The following is a 20,074-nucleotide window of genomic DNA, read 5'->3' on the forward strand; positions in this document are numbered from 1 at the left end:
CAAGTAACTCTTCAGTCATTAGCGGTGTCTGTTGCCACTGGTTATTGCTTCTCCAGAGTACTTTCTCTGAAAGTGAGATGGTGACTTGGTGTGCAATAGGACAATGTGTTACTGTGTTCTGTTGGGGGATGGGAGACAAATGTGTAAGAGGCTTATTCTAGTCAGCTAGGAAGGACTTCTAAAAGATAAGAAGTTCTTGAAAACTAATAATATGGGGGGAAGTGTAACCCTTTTTAGTAGTTATTTTTTTGTAGTTCTTAGTTTTAACTGAAAGCTTTTGAGTATAAATGCACTTTCTCAGGAAAAAGTGGCTTAACTCACTTTAAAATGTGGAGGTGGAAAGGCAGTTTCTTGTTCTTAGAATTTCTGAGTATGTATTTCTAAGTTACTTGTGGTGTTGCATCGGTTGCCTCTTCAGCAGTAGTATATTCCCTTTCTAACTCCTGATGCTGTGTGCTGTAACATCACTGTTAAGAGGATGAGATTTCTATCTGAAAAATGAGTTCCTGCCTATGGGCATTGCCTGCTGGAGTACGAGTTCTGAATTACAGATATTGCTGCACTGTGAGTCACTGGTTGGCTTTGGTGCCAAGCTTGCTTTCAGGCTACTGAAAAGCAGTCAGTCTGCAGAGAAGAACCAGGCAGGAGAGACATCTGCGAGGGTTCACTGATGGGTACAAGGCAGGGCCAGCGTGGCCTTTCCTCTGTGTGGGTGGGATACAGCTCATCTAACAGTACCTAACATTTAAGTTTGACTGAAGGGACTGATGGCCACGGTGTGAGCTGGATAAGGTGCACCCCAGCAGGACAGCAACAAAAAGCCATAGCTTCTTTCCCTGGTTGCTGGGTGGATTTAATCTAAATAAGCGCAGTGTGATAGGGGTGGACACCTATTTATCTGTGTTAGAGTCCAGGTGGAGGCTGTTAGGGTGCAGCTCTTGCTCTGGCCCAGCTGTGATTGCTGTAGGGACGTGCTCCTTGCTTAGTTCCACACAGGCAACCCCCCCCCACTGCCCCCTCAAAAAGCAGCGGGGATCCATAATATTGAGGTCCGTTCTTACACCCTTGGTGCAGAAGAGAGCGGCGCCTCATCCCCGCTCCTCTCGGCCCACTGTGAGGGGGGAAAACCCCGCAATAAACGCACAGAGGGGCAGCGAGGGCTCCTCGCCCCGCCCCGGCTCGGGGAGGCGGCGGGGCCCAGCGCGGGGCGGGCCGCCGGGAGCCGCTCCCGCGCCGCTCGGCAGCCGCTGAGGCCCGCCCCTGCGCTGGGGCTGCGCCTCCGGCCCAGCCTCGTACCGCCGGCCGGCAGGAGGGAGCCGGGGCCGGGCGCCCGCCCCGTTAGAGCCGGTGGCCGCGGCTCCTTCTCCGAGCGGCGGTAAGGCGGCGGCGGCGCGGCCCGTGGAAGGCGGCGGGGGTCCCGGCTCGCAGCGCAGCCCCGAGGCGGAGGGCGAGGCGGCTGGCGGCGGTGGGGAGGTGCGGGCCCGGGAGGCCGCCGGGCCTCCAGCGGGCCTGGGGCGGCGGGGAGGGCCCCGGGCCCGGCAGGGCTAGGAGCGGGCGCCGGCGCGGCTCCGGGCGGGAGGCTCTCGGGCCGGCAGGGCCTGCCTGCGGGACTGGGCCCGGGCAGCCCTGTCTCCGGGACCTGTTTGCTGGGGAAGGTGGCTGGGATTCAGTGCTGGCCGAAGGATGCTGTTACATCCGCTTTTCTCTCCGTGCCTCGCCCGTTTGGCGTCTGGAAAACCACCCCCCGGCTGCGCTGCAGGGGCTCGTTTTCCGTGTGGCCCATTTATGAGCCTCTGTGGCATCTGTGCCTGGAGCTGCTGCCAGCACCCCGGCTGGGCAATGCAGAGAAAGCGCCGTGAAACTTCTGAACCCATGTGAAAGTATTGCAGGAAAATTGGTGCCCGGAACTGGGGAGGGCAAGGGGGTGGTATAGTAATACTGCTGCTACGTGGTACGGTATTTTTGTTCCGATACCTTGTGTGCTCTCTTTTGGTAGACCCTGCTGATGGACCGGGACTTTCAGGGCCTTACACAGAACAGGTTGCAGATAGGGAAAACGGTAGAAATTCACAAGCATCCCTTTTAATTTGGAAGAGGGACAGAGGATGGGCTGTAGCTTCACCACGGAGAGCTGAGGTGTAGCTTGCCTTTTAGTAGATTACAAGGGAAAGTAGGTTGTGATGTGGCCGGTGAACAGAGGGAAGGGGAGAGGGTTCAGCGTTGGAACGAAGCTTGAAGAAAGGTGGCCCTCAGGGCTTGTGTGTTTGGCCTGGAGGTAAGGGGAATTGTCGAGTCTTATCTCATACAGGACAGTGGGGCCACGCTTGAAGTTAGAAGGAACTGCTTCAATCCTGTGTGTACTCCGTAGAAGCACAGTGAAGTTTATTTAACGCTGGTGTGCATCACATGATTTGAGGACCTTTGACAAAAAGAACCTGTGGAAAATATTTTGTTAAAATTTTAATTTGTTGGGTTTTCTCTTGCACTTCTGTTTTTACTAAAAATAAATTGAAGGGAAGTTCCAAGAAGTAGACTTTGTTCCTTTAAGAGTCAGAATTGTTTCTGTGAAAGGAAAGATGGTGATCATGCTTTTGGAAGAGGTATTGTCAAGCTTATTTACCCAGTGGAAAGAGAATATGTTCTAGATGTGTTCTAGCAAATAATAGCAGTAATCCAGCAGAAAAGAGTAGACTATTGCAAACTAAACAACTAAGCCAACAAGTGTGCCTGTTTGCCTCATCTGCTGAACAGTCATTTGGTAGAGTGGCCCAAGAGTTGTTGTATCCACAGCTGAAATAGGACTTTTTTTAAACAAATGGTAATTAAATGAAATTGTTGGTTTTGAGACTGTAGCTCTTGAGCTGCCATTTTATGGAAGGCGGTACTTTAGGATGTGGTCTGCATGGTAGGAATGATGGCCTGGTGGGCAAAGCTGGGGGTAGTAATCGTAAGACTGATTATCGTCTTGGCCCTGTCATTTATCTTCTGTGAGTCCTCAAGCAACTTAACTCACACCTCAATTTCCCCTCTGTAAGTAAGGTATATTATAATATTTCTCTACTTTTCTAAGGGTAGTGAGGATAAAGTGCAGTCGGAGATCGCAAGGCACTATGAAGTGCATTGTGCATTAAAGACCTAAGTGGGTCTTAGTTGAGTCATCTTTGTGCTTCAGATTTTTATTTCAGGAGGATGCTTTGTGGAAGGGAATGGATAGGAAGAACAACTGTCTAGTCTGGTTGAATGAATGTCGAAGCCTTTATGATAATGCTTTTATTCTAGCCAAATTCAACATGATGTTTCTTTCCTGTGTTTAACCAGTCCTATCTTATATTTTCTATTGCAACTGTTGCTGTGATCTTCTCTGTTAACTGCTCCTTTATTAACAGAGCTCCTTGTCCTCTTGCTGCTAGAGTGTTTGCAGTAACAGACCTTTTGTCCGCCAGACCGGAGATCCACTTGTCCTGGAGCATGTCACTGGTTTCCCACCAGTGGTTTCCCACTGGTTTCACACTTGCATGCTGGTTTGTATGCCTTGCGTTACACCTAGCTGGAGGCTATCTCTGCCTTAGTTAAAAGGGTGGCAATATGACTGCAGCTCTGCACACACTATCGCTTTCTTGTCCCAACTGGGATTATCTGTGTGCGTGAAGGGGGAGATAATCAAGCATTTGGAGCAGGGACATCAGTGACTCTGTTCCAGCTAGAGGTGGAGGCTAATATATGGGTCTAACAATACCTGTACTGATCTCTTAGTTTCCTGTGTGATTTATCCCATGCTTTTTATGCTTTGTTTCCTTTTCTAAAATAGAAATCACACAGTGCTGTGGACAAGTGTTGTGTGTTGTTGTGTATCTTGTGCATCTAGCAAGATGATGATCCTGAGTCATTGCTGTAGAACAAAACCGTGTCTTATATGCACTGAGCTTTCCAGCTGTCCTGTAGAATCACATTGGCGCAATCAATTTAAGCACTGATGGAGTAGGGTTAGTTATTACAGCTGTTGTATGAAAATAAAAAAGATCTCAGTGCTGCGTTTTATATTTCTACACTGTTGCTTGCTTATGCTGCATCCTCTTCAGTGTAGTCTTTGACGCTGCAAGTATTTTTTCCTAGTAGCTGTGAGGTGCCTCTGGAGGCTGTATCTCTTGCTGAGAGCTTGCTTCTTTCAAATTTTGAAAGTGGGGATGGTGGGATACTAGGTGAAAGAGGAAGTTGTTGTTTTTCCAGGAGCTTGCTTTTTTTTTTTTTTTTTGAAAGGCAGGCTCTTCCTGACTTCCCACTTCACAGAACATCCAGGTTATTTAACTGAGTTAGAGACAACATATGCTCTCTAATAGATTTTTGTAAAATTGAAGTCTGAACGGTAGCTTCCTGTATGATACAGAGTTTTCAGTGGTAAGATGTGCAACTTATGTTCTTCGGAGGGAAATCTGAATATGAAATAAGTGAAGACGATGAATGGTGAGACATGCTTTTCTAATGGTCATTTTTTCAGTGTAACTTTGGGTACACTGCAGGTATCTGTGATGTAATATAAATATTTAATATCTAATGTTTAATAAACTAATATTTTACATACTATAACTATGTTTTTTACTGTCTTAATTTTTTTTAAATAATCCTGATATTTTATGCATAAATCATGACTCTTGCATGGAATGAAAATATGGGAGTAGAATTTTACATTAATTTATCTCTAGTCCTTTTCCTGCTTCTTAATGCCTTTGGATGGCTCAGTGAAAACTTTTAAGTTCTGAGCAGCTGGGGCAGATCATAGTTCAGGAGTATGTTATGTTCAGGAAGATTTATTGTTATGTAGTGGAGAAATGTCTCATTTGGCATAATCTTTTCGTAAAACATGTTTGTAATACTATTCTGAAGGTGTTTTTCACTTCTCTTATAAGCAATGCTAAGAAAGAAAATTAAATATATTTTTCTTTCTCATCTGTATGCATTATGGCAAGGGAACAGTTTCAGATTTTTGTGAATTTACTAGGAATGCAGATTACGTAAATGGTAGCTGTGTTGAAAGCATCCCATTTTGTGTAAGATGGGAAGTGAATCATTGAGTCCAGGTCCCCTACCATTATGGGAATGACATCATATAATTCCTCATAAGAATTCTTTCATTCTTGATTTTTTTTTTAAATCAAGAGAACTCCTGGTGATGTTTACCCACTCAGCCATGTCAGAAAGTGCTTATTCATTCCCTGTTTCATCTTATTTTCTTTTTCTGAAAAGAACCAACTGAAAATGTCTCAGAATTCTGACAAGCCACATTCAAGTGAAGAAAAGTTGGGTGGTTTGGAGGATGGTCAAGAGGAGAGCTTGGACAACCCGGATCAGTCTATCAGAAAAAGAATACGACAGAATGCTCCAGGGTCACACAGAGATGATACACCAAAATGTAAGCAAAACTGCTTTATTTAAAAAAAAAAAAAAAAGTAAATTCTATAATTTTTTGGTGGAGACAATCCTAGCATTTTATAGCATCCTGTGCAAGGTTGACTGTTTTGCAGTTAAATATTGTGTGACTCCTGATCATTTGCTTTGAAACTGTTTGTAACATCTTTCTCCCCATTTTGTTTTAGTACTTAATAGTATACAATAACCGTGTTGCTCTGAGCCACATGTATCTTAAATACCTTTGCATGTCTGCACTCACGGAAAGGATAAGCACTACTCCAGTATATTCTAGCTAAACTGTTGCTGCTGTTTGCATTATCAGCTGAACCTTCTGGATTGTTGCAGCCTCTGTTTCTACTGCAGGGCAAGGAAGGCTGTTATCAAAAAAGTAATGTCCTGTCATCCCCCTCCCGATACAGATGGAAAGTTGTATATTTAATCCTAATACTACTTCGGGTGTCAAGCAGGACTGCATATTTTAAATTTATTCCTAGGGCATATTTTTCTTTGTCATTCTGCTTTTAACATGAGGAGCTGGATGCAATATGGCTACCAATTATTTCCGGCAAATCTATAGATAAAACGAAGGGGAAGTTTTCTGGTCCCAGGGATTCAATTAAAAGAAGCAGAATTGCTCAGATAACCAGTTCCAAATTTCTGTAGAGAGTGTCTCAGCACGTAACATTTTATGTGTTGCATTCTTTTTATTTTTTAATAGTGTTCATTATTACTTGAGGTTCAGTGTTGTGTTTAGTGTCATGTTGCACAGAGGAGATGTTCTGAGGGACTTTATGTTCTTATGTCTTGCTAGTTGTCTGATAGGAAACGTGGTGTATGTATGGAGAGAGGCTATGAACACGTGAAAGTAAAATGCATAGCACAGTCTTGCACTGCATTGTACCACAAAGAAGTTGTTGGTCTCAAGCCCTCCCCTTTTGTAAGGGAGCAGATATAATATGAGAATGAAGTAACATGATTTAAGAGCATTCTTTGGTAAATGAAAGACTCTTAGCTTTCAGTGCATCCACTGCTAGAGTGAAGTCATTTGGCAGACGGACAAGAGCACTCTCATTCAGCTGTGAACTTTGTTGTCCTGCTAGTTCTTCTCAGAATATCAATCCTTGCTGTGTTCCCAGAATCACTATGCAAGATTAAGCTCCAAGCAGAAGGAAATAAGGGTTTAGGAGGGCTGCATGAAAAGAGCAAGATATTAATGAAAATTTAGCGCATTGGAGCCATACTGTATATACCTGGAACAGCTCTGAATGGCAGACAAGTGATGGACAGTTACTTTTAAAGGACCTTTTCTATGTTACTAACTTAAGTCCAATCAAACTGGATTATCAAATGAGACAGTTTGATAGTTTGCTGAAAGCATATCTCAGTGAGCCCAGCCTATGAAGATCCCTGGTTGGTTTCTTTCATTTTGGGGATTAGTATGTTGCTCCTATGCCCAGACTGTAGTTGAAGTGAATGAACTACAGAGAGGAGTTGATCCATTAGGGCAATTCTGTTGTGGCTCTTTCCCCTGCTTCCGCTCCACTAGACGTTTTCTGGAGGAGCCGAGATGAACCTTGCCATTCTTGTCTGCCTCACCTCAGGACAATAATGATCTAGCCTTCTCCTTTTTCTCAAATACCTGGACCAGGGAAGAGCTGTGGTGCTTTTAACTTTTGGCAAGGTGTTGCAGGGCACCCACATGCACTCCTTGCACTGATGCTAGCACAGCTAGGAGGAATCTTTACCACAAAGAATCAGTGGCAACAGGTTTCACTTGGCTTCATGGGGATGGGATTACTCCCCTAACCAGCATGGCCTAGACCCTTGGCACCTTCTCTGCCTTTATGTTGACTTGTTTTTAGGGCTGTGACACTTCCTGCACTGTAACAATGCTAGCAGTGTCCCAGGAGGATGTTATGTAGTCCAGAACAATTAGGAGCTGTAATTCCCAGTGCATCCAGGAAGCAAATTAAGTTTTCTGAAACTGTCCCTGTCCCTCTTCTACCTTCTAGATTTCTACAGTCAGTCACTACCTTTGTCTCCTGCCTAATGAAAACTGGCCCATTTTTTCAGGGTTGGTGCTTCCTCCTACTCGCTTGTATGCTCCAGGGCCCAATCTGAAGCTGCTTGCCTGTCCTTGTCAGTCCCAAATGCCTGCCAGAGGAAGAGGTCTTAGGCATTGGTGCTGGGACTAGGTCTTGATGTCCTTTGTTGCTTGGATGGTGGCTTCTGGGGAAAAAAAGAGTTTGGAGAAGTGCCAGTTGCACTGGAAGCAGTGAGAATAATTAGCTACTAGTGTGTTACTGCTTAATGTTAATGGTGGTTTGTTTGCAGACTGCTTTAGAGATGAAGTCACTTCCTTGAAAAAAATAAAATTGAAATGGCAACATCTGCACAATAATTGGGGAAATAGTGTGGTAAAAATACTAGTACTTTCAATGATTTCTTCCTACAGTATGGAGAAAGATGCTAAGATGCTATTAAGCAGTCCTAAAGAAGTGGGGGTTTGGGTGTGGGGGGTTTTTTTGGTTTTGTTTTTTAAAAGAGCTTGATAGAACTTGGAAGCAGTTGACATACTGAGCCCGGAATAACAACTGGGGTTCACTCCTTTGTTTTCTGTCATACTCCAAACCTGTGTCATCCACCAGCTGGGAAAGGAAGGGAAGGAAAGGAGAAGAATCTTCACGTGATACTGTCTTTTGGCCCTCTGTACTGTCAAGAAGGTGGAAAGGGTCCAAAAGTATTAGCAGACGTTTTTCCACAGACTTTTATAGATAACTGTCTGATGGTTTAATTTATGTTGCAGCTAGTCCTCCTCGGCCTGTGTCAATAGAAGAACTCATGGAAACAGCGAAGGGAGTAACCAACATGGCATTAGCACATGAAATTGTTGTTAATGGAGACTTCCAGATAAAACCAGCTGAATTGCCAGAACACAGGTAAGATTGTTACCAAATAGATACATAAATAAAATTTGCATTTGTAGAACTGCAGAACAGCTCTAGTGGATCAGGTAAAGGCTCTGGCTAGTATCTTATCTGGCAGTGCCTGGCAGGAGGTAGAAAAAAACATAAGAAGAAGGTGGTAAGCATGCAGTTCTGCTTCCCCAGAAATGTGTGCGCGTGAAAGGTGAACCTCTTGGAGTAATTGTTTGGGCATGTGTGGTGCAAACCCCAGTGTGGTGTGGTTTCTGTCAGTGTCCCCTTTCCCGGGAGTCTGAGACTGCAGTCTTCTGAATACCCAAGTCTAGCTGCAGATGCAGGTAGTGCTCTTAGCATCTTTTAAGCTTTCAGTGCCTGTGGGAGTAAGATGAAACTCTGATCATTTTAGCTTTTTCTGTCTGTTTCTCCAGGGATTTTTTGGGAAGAGATTCCTATGTTTTATTAGGTTAGTCGTTGCTCCTTTTAAATTTGAAGTCTTTCCTTCTCTGTCTGACCTACAGTAATTCTATCCCTTGCTGAGAGGAGAGAGGGAGAACAGAAGAAGCCTTGATGTCTGGTCACATATTGGCCAGCGTAGCTGACCCAGTCCTATCTACAGATGCTTTGTCTGCTGTTCCTTTTTCTTTCACACACAGAGAGATGTGGCTGACAATGTGTTTCCTGGGTTGACTTGTGAAAGTAAGTGCATATTTCATGGAAGGAACTTGGTCCACATTGGAACCAGTGTTGTCTGTAGGTGTCTGCATTTGAGAGAGAGACCCCAGAGCACATTACCTTCACGGGTGCTGCAGGAGAATGTGCTACAGATGGCTCTTAGAAGACTGGCATTGGTTGTCCTCTATAGAAATTGGTCATACTGAGACAAAAGGTCTGATGCCTGTCTCCACCAAAACATGGTGACGGTGGTTCCTGCTAGCATTAGTAATGAGAGGATGTTGCTTGGAACTAGAATTGTCCCTGACTGAGAAGGCAGTAATGGGAACGGTCTCATCTTCCCTTCTCACCTGGACTATTGCTGTCTTTCCAGCTCTGACACCAGCGTATTATACCAGTGGTGTTTTATTAATGGCTGTGGACTGTTAAACAATAGTAACCAAAGAAAATCTGCTTGTCCTGGTTTCGGCTGGGACCGAGTTAGTTTTCTTCCCAGTAGCTGGTACAGTGTGTATTGGTTTTAGTGTGAGAATAATGTTGATAACACACTGATGTTTTAGTTGTTGCTAAGTAGCGCTTATCTTCAGCCAAGGACTTTTCAGTTTCCCATGCTCTGCCAGCAAGCAGGTGTGCAAGAAGCTGGGGGGGAGCAGAGCCAGGGCAGCTGACCTGAACTAGCCAAAGGGATATTCCATACCATAGAACATCATGCTCAGTATATAAACTGGGGGGAGTTGGCTGGGAGGGGCAGATTGCTGCTGGGGCATCGGTCAGCGGGTGGTGAGCAGTTGCATTGTGCATCACTTGTCTTTTCTTGGGTTTTATTTATCTCTTTTTTTGTGTGTTGTTATATTCCTTTTCATTACTATTCTTCTTCTTATTATTATTATATTTTTATTATTATTAGTTAGTATTGTATTTTATTTTACTTTAGTTATTAAACTGCTCTTACCTCAACTCACGAGTTTTACTTTTTTTTCCCCGATCCTCCTCCCCATCCCACTGGGAGAGGGGAGGGGTAAGCGGCTGCGTGGTGCTTAGTTGCTGGCTGGGGTTAAACCACGACAGTGCTCGTGCTATTAAATACACTGAACCTCGTGGTCCCAGCAGGAATTGCCTTTCAGTAAGGGTTGAATGGAGCAGATGAGGGTCTTTGCTATACTTTGTTCACTTGTCTCAGCCTCTGAGTTGGTAGGAAACGGAATTGTAGCCTCCTTAAATGCTGAGAACAAACAGCATTTAACTGAGCTAGCACATGACTCTTGACATCTCTGTTGTCCATCAAGACTCATATACTTCAGAGCTCAAGCAATGATTTGATCTGTCTTCTCAGCACCGTCTTCCAGTGTCTGCCTTATCTGTTAGACAGACCCAGGCAGTGAGGTCCAGTCCTCCTTTGTTGCCTTACTTGCATGTTGTGTGCAATTCATCTGTGGCCCCATGAACTGGGACCTGTCTCTAGCCTGCACAAATGCTGCCTCTGAAGCAAGCATTTGCAAAGTATGCCTGAGACATGCAAAGCTCATTCTCCCCATTCTACATTATCTTCTCTGTCTCAGCATCTTTTGGGGGAACTTCCATCCGGTGTTTTCTGCTTGGCAGTTGATGGCTGAGAATAAATTCTTCATCTGAAGTCCCACAGTTAAGAGAGTGCTGTTCTGTTCAGTGTCCGCTTCTGCTCCATGTTCCTTCAGACGGATTTCTCACGTGAAGATGTGCTGTGATAGTGGATAACTTTTCTGGTATGCCTCAGTGCCATAAAATTGATCTCAGCATTTTTCAGGGAAGAAGGGTTTTAGCATGTTTTCTTTTTTCCATCCTTTCTTCTTTCCCCGTCCCCTTTAAAAAAAAAAAGAAAAAGGAGGGGAAGAGCTGCGGACCTATGCTGTACTTTGGAAAAGTTGGATGCTTTTGCTCACTGATGCTGAGCAGTGGCTGTAGTTGTTCACCAGAGTGTCTGATTTGCATCTCTTCTCCTGATCACAGAAGCAGATGTATTGCGGAGGTGACCTTGCTCAGGAGTGCCTGGGCTTTGTGATGGGCCAGGCCTGCTTTAGTACAAGATCCCTGTATTTGGCTTTTGTGAGGGTTTTGTGTACAGCTATTTACCACCTAGAAAAGAACGAGCAATCATTCAGATTTTGCTTGAAGAGGAACCCTGGAATCTTCCTTGGATTAAATGTGGGGTTTTTGTGTGTCTCAAGCTTAGAGTCCCCTGCAGCTTGAACGTACGTGTAGACACGTGGTTGGAGGAGAAAGCAGTTGTGACTGTATTTGCAGTTGTATACGCTGTCAGTAGAGCAGTATTGGCTGCTCTGAGGGCCACAGGGCATAAGTGCCTCTGGGCGCTGCCTGAACCTCAGCTGCACATGGACTCAGAGCCTTGGGAACCTGGTGTTTGTTGTGGGCGTTCTGTATGTGCGCACGTGTAGGTGTGAGCATTTTACTTCTTCGGTGCTGAAGTTAAACCTGGTGTGAACAGGAGCCTGCCTGCTGAAGAGGAGTAACTTTCAGTATTTTGAATTGGGAATTGGTACTTAAGCAGTGGAATTCATTTATTTTTTTACACAAACTGAACTGGGCCTTTATCTCAGAGTAGTTGCAATATTTATGCATTGAAATGCAGAAGCTTTTGTGTCAGGGAAGTTACTGCATTTCTGTTAAGTTTACTTAATGAATTCTACTTAGTAGAATGCATTTACTTAGTGAGACTTTTAAAAGGAACATGAATACTGGTCTTTTGAAGACAAGCTGTAATTTTTGTGATTTCTTTTTTTTTTTTTCTTCCAGTTGTTTAGTTTAGAGGTAGCATATGATAGATACTTTCAAGGATTTTAATTTGTAGCTGGCTTTGCTTGTGTGTATCCCTTTATTAGGATATAAGCCATTCCAAATCCTGTGTCCAGTTTTTCTTGCTTTTCTGAGTAACTTAAAATGACAGAGCTCTTCTCTGTTAATTGTCATATATTCATTATTGGATTATATTCATATGATTACGTGCTGTTCTTCAGGAGCTGCAGGTTATCTTTGTAAGGTGGTGCAGAGACAAGTATTGTTCTTTTTAACTGGTCATATTTACCCACAGCTTAGAAAAAAAAGTAAGAGATATTGTACATAAAGCTTTCTGGGATTGTCTGGAAGCTCAGCTAAAGGAAGATCCACCGACATATGACCATGCAATTAAACTATTGGGAGAAATTAAAGAGGTAAGATGATGTGATATCAAGGTAAATTAATGAATTTGAGTAGCTGCATTGATAAGAATGAGCAAAAGTGGTTGAAGTTTGGCTTTTCATAAAGGACTCTCTTGATCTTTTTCATTACTGTATCATTTTCTGTGAACATACATAAGTTGTATAACCCCAGAGGAGAAATTTGAATGTAAAAACAAATGCAAAACCATGTAAGATGATTAAAGGTAAGTAATACTAGTTTCGTAAGTCCAAGCTTCCTTCATGTTATGACAGTGGTATTAGTTATGGAATCAATGAGATGCTCCAACACTGGGCTGACAAAACCAAGCACAATAGTCTTAAGTATGATCTGTACTACAGAGTATTTACCACTTAGCAACTTCAGTATCATACAGAATGAGGTGAAACATTTGGAGCTGGTGAATGGTTGGTTAAAAAAAAAAAAAAAAAAAGTGATTCCACTTGTAAAGGGCAATTAGTTTACATAAAAAGTGATTCAATAACTGTTTTGATCCTTGTAGTCTTTGATATGTAGAACTAATGCACTGTTAAAAACTTTCCATTTCAGAACCTCCTGTCTTTCTTGTTGCCTGGTCATACTAGACTGAGAAGCCAGATTACAGAAGTTCTTGATCTGGATTTGATAAAACAGGAGGCAGAGAATGGGGCCCTTGACATTTCTAAGTTGGTCGAATTTGTTATTGGGATGATGGGGACTCTCTGTGCTCCAGCTCGAGATGAAGAAATTAAGAAACTGAAAGATATTCATGAAATAGTTCCTCTGTTCAGGTACTGAAATGGTATTTATTAGTCATGTTGAGAGTCCCTTAAATAATTTTAGATGGGGGGCATTTCCAGCAGGGCAACCTGCAAATCTCTGTAGAAAAAAAGAGTGATAGGGAAAGGGATATAGTTGTGGGTGTGAAGGGGAGAGATGCTCCAGAAGTCTTTAACAAGGACCATCTTTGTTCTGGTGAATTGGAATATCTGTCTGGCTCCTGCATGTCACTGAAAGACATTTTCTTAAATGCCAAATGCATATAAGCCTTAAGATAGTAGGTGAATGGTCAGTTTGTATCAGAATTTAATATCAGAATTTAATATCGATAGCAAAAGGGGAAAAAAGCAAGCAGGAGCATAGGAAAAAGGTATTATTGTTCTCCAACCAGTTTGTCCTTTCATCCCAGTTTGAGCTCTCTTTACCTCCCACCCCACTCCCTGTATAATAACCTTTCAGTTCTAAAGGGAGTGTACATAACACATCTGGGAGCACCGAAGCTTCTGCTTTGTCACCATGTTCTCAGTTGAACAGTTCAAGGTCTCAATAGAAGAAATTTCATTAACCTTGTTTTCTAATTTGATAAGCTTCCGAGAGTTCAGGATTGACTTGACAGAAATATTGCCAGCAGGAATTAGGTTGCTCTAAAATTAAGGTGTTTTTCTTTGGTGGTGTGTGTTTGTTTGTTTCTTTTCTTTTTTCCCCTTGGGTCTGATTATTCACTTCCCACTGAGGTTGGCTTTAGAGGCTGCCAACAGAGATAGTATGCAAGCTTGGAAACCCAGATGTCTTTTTATGTAGTCAACATATGATATTGCGCATCCTGGGAAATATAATCTATGGAGCTAGTAAAGTTAATTCCATGGAGGCTTTTTTACAGGAGAGCAAGATTTATTTCCTACTTGGAAGAGGCACATGCATGCATGTACATGCTTGCTTAAGCTTTCTCTCTGTCTCATGCTCTTAAATTGTTAAGCACCCTGTTAATGTTTCCCATGCATGTTTTTGCTCTTTCCTTAGACAATCTGTAATAAATCTTGTAAATAGTACCTCTTAAACATCTGCAGCCTTGAATAACTTTTTCTGTTTGTTTGTTTAGAGCAATTTTCTCTGTATTAGACCTAATGAAAATGGATATGGCAAACTTCGCTGTCAGTAGTATTAGGCCAAAATTAATGCAGCAGTCTGCTGAATATGAAAGAAAGAAGTTTCAGGAGTTTCTTGAGAAACAGCCAAGTATGACTTTGTTCCTTTTTTTCTTCCCCTCTGACCTCCCAGTAAACTGTGTGTCTTTGCTTGTAGATCATGAAAAGAAATCAGATTTTTTTTTATAAGTTCTAGAATTCATATGGTAAATGACAGCTTGTGCCCCGAAACTGTGGTTTGAAAAAATCTGCCGGAACAACAGTTCTGCACATAGTACACCGGAGTTTAGTTTCATTTCAATACAGTGTAGGGCATAATTACCTAGCGTCGTCTCACCTCCAATTTCCTGTAGCTGTGTGGTTTTAATGTTGTTTTAGATGTTCTTCTTAATGCAATGAATGAAATGCATGTCAATAACTGATATCATGGGCATTAGTAATAGTAACTAATGGGATTATTTGGAAATCATTGGTGGAAAAACCTAACTTTGAAAAGGAATTTTCTTAACAAGATTTTTTTTTTTTCCCCTGCTCTTCCAGATTCTTTAGACCTTGTCACAAGGTGGTTGCAAGAAGCAGCAGATGATCTTGCAAAGCTGAGATGTAAAATGTTGCCTCCCCACTGTAGCAGTGATGGTGCCACTGGTGGAGCTTCCACTTTGTGCTCCACTGCTGTACAAAATCAGGCCTATCTGAAGCTCCTAAAGTGGGATCATGTTAACAGGCCTTTTCCAGAAGTAGGTATTTAACAGAAAAATTGATTTCTGTGCTTGTTCTACTTTTCTATTTCTGGGATATAACAGAAGCTGTTTGGATTTGTAGCCTTGCAACAAGTACAATACTAAGACATTTATCTCTTGATTGAGAGCTCTTGTAGCTCTTAGGTACTTCTTTTTCAGTATTGAAACTTACTTAGTTGGAAAAGAGGAGTTAATTCTTTTAATTTTGTTCCTGATACTCGCCTGCTGAGCATGTGTTGCTCTTTTCTGCGCCTTTGTCTTATCTTCACTGCTGTGAATAGGTAGGCAGCACAATGTCACTTTACAGCCCAGCAGACTGACTTTATTCTGTGCTGGCTTCTTCATTCTTTGCAGACAGTGCTAATGGACCAGACCCGCTTTCAGGAAATACAGCTGGAGCTGGAGCAGCTCCTCTTGATTGGGACAGTCCTTCTGGTCACGTTCAGTGCAGCAGGCTCGGCACTCGTTGATGTGCCTGGATTTGCTGAGAAAATCAAAACCATTGTCAAGGTGCTGCTGACAGGAATGCAGCTTCCGTGAGTATTGAATAGTCCTAGTCACACAGAGGCAGGTGTAGTTCTGTTTTCTCCCTAGTAAATATTGAGTTTAAGCCTCTTTCTGGCTGGGGACTGCAGAATATGTAGAGGAGGTGATGAGGGCTTTTTATGAGCCCAGGCTGACAATTTTTATTCCGCTTACTCAGACAGTACTGTCTTTTCTTGCTCTTGTTATTTTCTGATATGTACATGCTCCTTTTTTCAGAGCATGTTTTTCATGATGTCTGGTTGGCGCATGAGAGTGCAAGCAGGTGACCATGCTCACAGTTTGGGCCAGGCTCCCTCAAGAATTTGAGTGTGGTACAGTAAGCTGCTTGCAGACTTAGAATGATTGCTGTGCACATTATGGGTTGGTAACTGTTTTTTGCGTTAGAGCTGTCTATGTAGGCAGAAAGTCAGCTCTTATTTGTATGGATTGTTCAGGCTGGAAATCTTTAATGCTATCCTACCTCCTTGGTTTATATCTCAACTTTATTTTTCATATATATAAAATGTATTATTCTTTATAGTTCTGGCTTTATCTGGATTACGCTTCTTCCATTACATTTGATAAATAAGGCAACTATAATTGGATAGTTTATTTTTAAAAGGTGGGAAAAAAGCAAATAACTAAAGTAGCTAAGTAATGCTCTACTCCACATTCTCTAGGTCCTTTAACCTGAAGGAATCTTTGGCTACCATCGGTGAAAAGGTGTGTGCTGAAGTTAACAGCTGCCTTTCCCAGCATGGGTTTACACCATTCTCAGCTGAGAGGGAGACTGTACTTAAAGGACAAATCCAAGCCGTGGCCAATCCGGATAACACCATATGCAAGCTAATAGGTATGCTTTGACAAAAATGCTCTGTTCTCAAGTGACCGCTCGGCTGTCTTTGTCAAACTGTTGGTGGCATGTCATGCATGGTTTCTCGTTTAATCTGTTTCAGCTACTTGTTTGCTGTGTTCAGGCTTTCTGTGTTTCACATGCGATGACACTATTTCTAATTGACTCTCTCTTTTGAAAACAAACCAAAACCCTTGGTCCGATTTTTCCAGATTCTCGAATTCAAAAGTTTCTGGAGAATTATCTTGCATCTAGTCACCAGAAATCACTACCTGGTATTCCTGGAGGATTAGGCCCTATTCAAAGAGAGCTGGAAGAGATTGCTGTCAAGTATGTTCGTCTTGTCAACTACAACAAAATGGTCTTCAGCCCTTACTATGATGCAGTCCTTGGCAAAATACTGACTAAGGAAGAACCCCAACTTGTAGGGAAGTCAGAAGAATCATAAAACCAGTTTGTATGCTACCAATACGGTATTGTCAGCTATTTTAAAAAATTGCACCAATATTTGTCTAGGACAACAGCTTTCCATGTAAATACTGGTTCCTTTTAATTCACTAGTGATGATTGGTGAGGAAAATACGTGAGATGCAAAAGGGGTTCTGAAGTAAATGATGAGAGAGAGATGCATTTTTAAGGTAAGTATGCAACCTGGGGGGGGGATGTCTTGGTAGTTTTCTGGCTGCAATTTTTAGATTTTTGAGCTGATGCTAGGTAGGACAAGTTTAAGAACCAAACTTTGTATTTAAGTAGCTCATTTTAGGGCATTTTACTCTAATTTACCGTGAATTTAGTTTAATTAATCCAGAGCAGATTAGCAATGGTCCTTCCCAGAAGGGGTGATTTGGCTTTAAAAAAATCTTACTGTAAAGACTTAAGAAGAAAGCTAAAATTCTAGGTAAGAAAGAGAAACTTTAACAGGCAAAAAACAAAGCCAAACAGCACTTTATTGTAACATTATGGTTAGTATGGTAGGCTACTAGTTTTTTCTGCATTTTACTGCATTTTTAATAGCATTTTTTTGCTGTTTACCTGCAGATGTTACAAAACACATAATATATTTTTGTAGCAAATTTTCTGGTTATTGGGTAACTGTCCTCTGCTATGTACAGTACTTACAAAGGTGGCAATCTTATAGATTGCAGCTGTATTTATCTCTTGTAAAGACTTCAGAAGGGCAGAGCTAAAATGTTTTGATAAAAGTGGCATTTCTTACCTTTTTTTTGCTAGTAGTTTACTCCTTTTTATGTGAAATACTAATTTTAAAGTAAATCTTTGTCATTTTCAGAAGGTGGATTTAAAGTGTGTGAAACTTTAGGCTGAAAATTTTACTTGTTTTTTAAAACTACAACTGGAGATGGTTGCATATTCAATCATGTCTTCAAAAACATCCAGGAAGTGCAGTGCACTATCGGAAGTGATTTTAACGTACTGGAGAAGTGAATGATTTAACGTTAGTTTGAATACACAGGGAATATTTTCAGTAGAAGATTTTTTTCACTTTGTAGAGGTGTTCTTGAAACTTAAAATATTTGTAGGTCTTGAATTTAATTAGCTATATGTTGTATAGATGAGTGTTCACAGAAGAGCTCAATGATCTTACAGCCTTATTGCAATTTCAAACTCAGCTAGGAGGTAAGTACATTTGAAATTTTCCTCTAGTTGAGCACAACGCTGTATTACAGTAATCAAAATTTGATGATTTTATGAAAGCCAAGTTCATACTTATAAGCAGTAAGTGTCCCAAGTACTAGACTATCCAAAATAGAACGTGTTGTCATCTTTAAAAAAAACCCAACAAGTTATGTAAAATAAAGAAATAAAAGGGCCCTTTTATTGCTAACATCCAGGTTCATTTTATTAATCAACTAGTCAACCAAAATAATAGAACTTCCAGAAGGAAGCACTTGATTATGAATCAGCAGTGATGCTTCCCTTTCCAGTTTTCCTTTAAATGTCAGTGTGGATATGGCTGCACTAACTGTGAGTTTGGAGGAAGGTGGGATCAGTAAGACCTTTCATTCCATATTAGCCTATGCAACTACAAAACAAATCTTCTCTCATTCATTACAAACCCCCTTCCCCAAGGGAAAAAAACCCCCACCAAAACCCTGTAAGAGATCACCAGCTCAGACAAGTGATTTTTCTCTTGGCTAAACGTACTCAGATAGGAAAATGGATGTCTGTCTGTGAATCTTTCTTTGATAATTCAAACATGAGTAGGTTGGTTAGCCAGAAAAAAGGAAAGTTCTGAGTAGGTTTTTGGTGTGGTCATTGTTGGAATCAGCAAAGGATACTACAGAGGTCTTCGGGATTGCTGCATCTGCTTACTGTACTTGTTGTTAGTGCAGGGTCCACCTCAAAATACAGCCTATAGCTCTGCAGCTCCAAAAATTCAGTAGTCTGCATAATGGAAGAGCTACCAGAAACATTATTGCTAGAGATATAAAAAAATAAATAACCAAGACAAAGCTGTTTTCATTTTTGTTAAATGAGAGTTGCAGAAGTTATCAATTGCTGCTGTTACTTTGTCTTTTAGTAGTGCCTAGAAGCTGCCTTTAAAGGCCCCTGTGAACTATGCATACTACAAAAACTTAGATGCTGTAGGGGCTGATCTGAAGGATGGGGGGAGGAACAACATCATGGTGACACAACATCCTTAGAAAAGGCTTTGGAAAGTATGTGACCGATGCCAGAATGAATGGGACTGCATTATCAATAGATAAAATTGTACTTGCTTAATCTAGGAGATGGCTGCTCCCAGTTCTGGACTTCAGGGTCCAGATGTCCATGATGGCCAACTCCTGCTTACTCTGACATTGCAGCATGGATTGTGCTGCCACTAGCGCATGCTTACTGCCCGCAGGGTCGATACAGTAAGTCCCATCTCCCCTCACAGTAGGGGTTTGATCCTAAGGCTTCATGTAGAAAAAAGTGCCGCACCCACATCTGGCTCCAATCTCACCTTTGGCGGCGGGGTACACACAGTGGGAACGAGTGCCTCCGTGGGTGGGGGTTGTAGGCCTTGCAACAGTAAAGATCTAAAGACACCGTAATAAACGCCCACAAGCGCAAGTCACATCAGTGATTTTCCCAGGTTGTTTTTTTTTAATGATAGCGGTTGACAAATAGTTTCTCTGTATTCTCTTTAAAAGTAATAGGGAGATACTGCGAAGTGGCAGAGCAAAAAAGGAATTCTAGGATTGATAAGGCCAGACCCTACCTCCACGTGAACATTTATATGGTTATACATATGCTGTTTCACCTTTTCGTCTGGTAGATGGGAGCGCTGACCTACAGTCATCTATACTGCTGGTGGCGGGAATGTTCTTCAACTTGTCCAAGTATCTGAATTTCCTGTAGTCCGCAGGGGTTCTTATGGTCTTATCAGAGTGCGATTCTGAATAGTCAATTACAAGTTGAAATCTAAAGTATGCATAGAAACTGCTTCAAGAGTTCATATGGTGTTTTTGTTAGCTTATTTGAAAATAACAGGTTAAACTATGTAGCTAATATATTAACATTTAGCTTTGTACATTAAGTGGAAGACCAATGCAGTTATCCAGGAACAGATTGTGTTAGCTAGTACTCCTGGACAATCCACATACATTAGAAATATGTACCGAGTTTGTCTTACAATGCTGTCTTCTTTAAACAGTTATGGAATTAAAAGCAAAAGTATACTGTATCCTCTAGAAAAATGGAAAAAAAGCTAATTCTAATATGTATGCTCTGATCAATTTCCTGTGATGGTCTTATTAACATCGCTTTTGAAGTGGCTGAGTAATATTTAAGAAGTAACTTGTTGTGTTTGAATAAAACCAGAATGAGGCATGA

The 20,074-nt window shown here is 41.9% G+C and overlaps 1 protein-coding gene across 4 annotated transcripts; it reads left to right on the plus strand.

Moving 5' to 3' along the window:
* Positions 1-1,330: 1,330 nt before the first annotated feature.
* On the plus strand, positions 1,331-20,052 carry TCP11L1 (t-complex 11 like 1). Of its 4 annotated transcripts, none has more exons than XR_007766563.1 (11): positions 1,331-1,375; positions 5,242-5,407; positions 8,213-8,345; positions 12,088-12,208; positions 12,765-12,985; positions 14,074-14,210; positions 14,660-14,856; positions 15,214-15,395; positions 16,065-16,237; positions 16,450-16,875; positions 17,808-20,052. XR_007766563.1 is itself a non-coding variant. In XM_050898307.1 (11 exons), exons 2-10 carry the CDS (start codon positions 5,254-5,256, stop codon positions 16,683-16,685), a joined length of 1,554 nt encoding a protein of 517 aa, XP_050754264.1. In that variant the 5' UTR covers positions 1,331-1,375; positions 5,242-5,253; the 3' UTR covers positions 16,686-16,710; positions 16,799-20,052. The 4 variants fall into 4 exon arrangements, 2 of the variants coding, with proteins under 2 accessions (XP_050754264.1, XP_050754263.1); XR_007766564.1 differs by having other exon boundaries at positions 16,450-17,872; positions 19,393-19,403; XM_050898307.1 differs by having other exon boundaries at positions 16,450-16,710; positions 16,799-20,052.
* Positions 20,053-20,074: the final 22 nt, after the last annotated feature.

This window comes from Gymnogyps californianus, chromosome 5 (genome assembly GCF_018139145.2).
Source record: "Gymnogyps californianus isolate 813 chromosome 5, ASM1813914v2, whole genome shotgun sequence".
Taxonomy (NCBI): Eukaryota; Metazoa; Chordata; class Aves; order Accipitriformes; family Cathartidae; genus Gymnogyps; species Gymnogyps californianus.